This window comes from Galeopterus variegatus, unplaced genomic scaffold (genome assembly GCF_000696425.1).
Source record: "Galeopterus variegatus unplaced genomic scaffold, G_variegatus-3.0.2 Scaffold956, whole genome shotgun sequence".
Classification (NCBI taxonomy): domain Eukaryota; kingdom Metazoa; phylum Chordata; class Mammalia; order Dermoptera; family Cynocephalidae; genus Galeopterus; species Galeopterus variegatus.
The window spans coordinates 453,491-457,626 of record NW_007727067.1 but is presented as its reverse complement, the minus strand read 5'-3'; the positions used below and the strand labels follow the sequence as shown (position 1 = coordinate 457,626).

At 37.2% G+C, this 4,136-nt stretch overlaps 1 protein-coding gene across 1 annotated transcript; it reads left to right on the top strand.

Moving 5' to 3' along the window:
- The first annotated feature begins 2,886 nt into the window (after positions 1 to 2,886).
- Positions 2,887 to 3,852, top strand: LOC103591282 (olfactory receptor 688-like). Its single transcript, XM_008573707.1, has one exon. The coding sequence runs from the start codon at positions 2,887 to 2,889 to the stop codon at positions 3,850 to 3,852; it is 966 nt and encodes a 321-aa protein (XP_008571929.1).
- Positions 3,853 to 4,136: the final 284 nt, after the last annotated feature.

Genomic DNA, 4,136 nt, shown 5'->3' with positions numbered 1-4,136 from the left:
AATACTAAGAATTATAATAATAATAGTGTAGTACAAAGCTTTAATGAGTTTCTTTAAGTTTTAAATAAAGGTAGAGAGGGTCCATATTTATGAATGAGAAGACTTGATAAAATAAAGATGTCAACATATTTTTCAAAATTAATCTGCAGGTTTAACATAATCCAACCAAAACCATGCTATTTTAGAATTCAACAAAGGAATTCTAAGATTAATTTGGAGAATAAGTGCATGAAGAAATGGCTTTAAATTAAAGAGAATAATAAGAGGAATATAGTCCTCTTGTATATTGTTTATCATAAAATTATAAAACAAAATATTTTAATTCAGTTTGGTGGTGACACAAAAATAACCAGAAAGAAATAAAAACAGTAGATTCCCAGAAATGGAATTTTGTATATATAAAAATTCACTTTGTGAGAAAGGAGGCATAATAATCACTCAGTAAGAGATGTAGAAGCCATTGTTTAATTATTTGAAATCAGTGTATTTACATAACTCTCATTAGTGTAAAAGTAATTCCATGTAAATAAGTCGCATCACAAAACCAAAAGGTCAACTATCAAAAATTAAAAATCATAGTGAAGTGAATATTGGTCGAAATTTTGAGTAAAGAACGATATTCTGTAATTGTTTCTTGTTTGGATGGTGGTTTGTTTTGAGAATTTGATGAAAGATCCTTGTTTTAGAATAATGTGAATATAGACAAATGTTTCCATATAAACTTAGGAAGTTCGCAGACTCCCATGAGATCATTCATAAATTCTTGGTTAAAGAGTCTTATTTAAACTTAAAAGATAGAAGAAACATAAAAGAAAAATAGTATAAACATGACCTGTAAAGGTAAAATATGCACATATTCAAATGTATATATGTATGTGTATATTTGCAGCATGTAAAACCAAACAAAAACTGAGGGAAATGTTATAAAACCATTTGATAGCACTTAGTGGTCATTAAAAATATGTTTATAAACAGTTTCCCAATGAACTGAGAAATTTACATATACTATGTTAAGAAAAGGCACACTATGAAAATCCTGCTTACATGAAACATCAACTGTGTAAGAAGACTACAAAGAAAAATGCTGAAAATTAAATATTTCCAAATGTTAAAGATCATTACCTTTGGTTGCTGGTATTTTTATACCTAGTTTTTGTTTGTTTTCTAAAAGTGCTGTTGCTTTATTTATTTTTCTTTATTAATTTCATGAGTAATATACAAGCGGTTGTAAAGTTAGGGCTCAGGCTCACAGGCCCCTCGGGCCGGGCCGTTGTCCAGACTGGGTCACGAACCCTTCACACGCAGGTATACGAGCCATGGGTGAAGAAACAATAGGCTGTATTCAGAGCTAGGAGCAGCCGCCCTAACAGCTTCCCAGATCATCTCCAGAAGCTCCGCGTATCACAGCCGTTAGTCCTTTATACTTAAGGCCACAATTCAAAATACCTTCACAGGCGCAGAACACAGGCCCAGAATCCCAGCAGCAGCGCGGTGAGGTCTCAGCACCAGGAAGCTCCCTGGGAAAGATGGCGGGAGTGGGCGGGGCGGCACATGCGCAATCACATCAAATGCTCAGCAAGATTCTGAACATCGGAGGGGCCCTGACCATTTTTTATATTTTCCCAACAGGGGTCTTCAAAAAGTTCATGGAAATATTCATATTATCTTTTAGTTCTATTTTTCCATGAACATTTTGAAGTACCCTTATATGCTTATTACAGTCAATAAGTGGTATAGTCATTCATTCTCAGAGGATCTTACACTTAATGCCATGAAATGAAGCAAAGGCAGAGATTAGGGAAAATTAATATTGATACCTAAATGTTTTACAAGGCATGGTATTATTCATGGATAAAGGTTAAAAAAAAAAAAAGAATTCTAAAATATTCAAGGATTCCTAAAGCGTAATGCCCAAGTACACATTTTAATACAATCACTTGAAAATATTCTCCAACAATTCAAGAATGAACAAAATCAAGAATAGAGAGCACCAAGTGTTAAAGTTCCAACAATAAGCCACGAAATGACTTAAAAAAAAAAAGTTTAAATGTGTGCAATAAAGTCCTGCTTTATTTCCATACTATCCCATAGAAAAATCTGGATATGGTTGGAAGTTTGCTGGTAACTTTTTCTCCTTACATTTTTTATTAATAAAATTAACTATTTGAAAACGCAACTTTAAGTATGTCTTTAACATCACTTTCATAATCAGAAAAGGAAGCAAATGACATTCCTGAAGGGCACTAACCTATTGGCTATAATTAGATAGAGTGCTGAAATTAAGTGCAAAAGATTAAAATTTTTGCCGTGGTTTCTTATGTAGACAACTCTTCCAACCTCTGTTTCCTCATATGTAAATAACAACACCTGGCATAACGAAAATTAAATGAGATGGTCTGTGTCAGAAACCATATGCCAACTGCAAGGCACTGTTTATAAGAAAAGCACGGTTGGGCTTTCCATTATGGCTACTTAGTCTCTTCCTGAAGATCCCCAAAAATGGAGACAACACCTCTGCCCTTTAATTTTACCTTCTAAAAATAGGCTCTTTAAAATGTACTCGTCTCCTTTGCATCCATGTTTCCCACATAAAAAAATTCACCCAGAATTTCAGAAAAATGCAGCTAGTAAATCTTCACTTTTATTCTACTAAAATCTTTATCTTAGAATCTAATTTGGCCCTTCTGTTCTTACCTCAACTTTTTCCAAAGATGGCAAGAGGAGTGAGAATACATTATGTTAAAAAAAAAAAAAAAAAAAGGACAGTGTTATTGTGGGTAAACCTTATTCCTCTACACAAATTTTTACCCCCAGTTAAACTAACCACAGCCTTATTCTGTTTTCCCTTAATCCACAGGCAGATGCTGAGAACAAGACATCCATGATATGGATATCACCCAGAATATGACCAATAGCTCATGGTTTCGAGTATCTGAGTTCATCCTGATGGGATTCCCAGGCATTCATGAGTGGCAACATTGGCTCTCTCTGCCCCTGGCTCTGTTCTACCTCTTAGCTCTTGGTGCCAATCTCCTTGTCTTAATCATTATCCACCATGAGTCTAGCCTGCAGCAGCCGACGTATCAGCTCCTTGGTATCCTGGCTATAGTGGACATTGGCCTGGCTACCACCATCATGCCCAAGATTCTAGCCATCCTTTGGCTTGATGCCAAGGCCATCAGCCTCCCTCAGTGTTTTGCTCAGATCTATGCCATCCACTCTTTTTTGTGCATGGAGTCAGGCATCTTCCTCTGCATGGCAGTGGATAGATATGTAGCCATTTGTTATCCCCTTCAGTACCCCTCCATAGTCACTGAAGCTTTTGTAATCAAAGCCGCACTGTCCATGGTGCTCCGAAATGGCCTGTTGACCATCCCAGTGCCTGTGCTGGCTGCCCAGAGACACTACTGCTCCAGGAATGAGATTGACCACTGCCTGTGCTCTAACTTGGGGGTCATCAGTCTGGCCTGTGATGACATCACCATTAACAGATTTTACCAGTTGGCCTTCATCTGGGTTGTGGTTGGGAGTGACATGGCTCTGGTCTTTGCTTCCTATGCCTTGATTTTTCACTCAGTGCTGAAGTTGAACTCTTCTGAAGCAACATCTAAGGCCCTGAGTACCTGCAGCTCCCACCTCATCCTCATTCTCTTTTTCTATACAGCTATTATTGTAGTCTCTGTCACCCATCTGGCAGGAAGAAGTGTTCCCCTCATTCCTGTTCTCCTCAATGTGCTGCATATTGTCATTCCCCCAGCCCTTAACCCCATGGTATATGCCCTTAGGACTCAGGAGCTGAGAGTGAGCTTCCAGAGGGTGCTTGGTTTGAGTGAGTATGTGTCCAGGAAGTGAGCCAACTTTAAATGACAGAAAAAGCACAGACTATGGTGCCCAACATGATTTGGTTAAAATTTCACCTATCCCAATTTCTAGAAAAATCAATTCACATTAATTCACCTATTTTGTATAGCACATAGTATGTGCAAGGCCCTGCTCTAAGCATTTCATAAATATTAACTCCTTTAATTCTTGTAACAACCTATGAAGCAAGCACAGTTTTTATTTATACATTTTACAGACAAGGAAATTGAGTTGAGAAACTTCCCCCAGGTCAAATAGGAAGGAAGTTGCAGAAT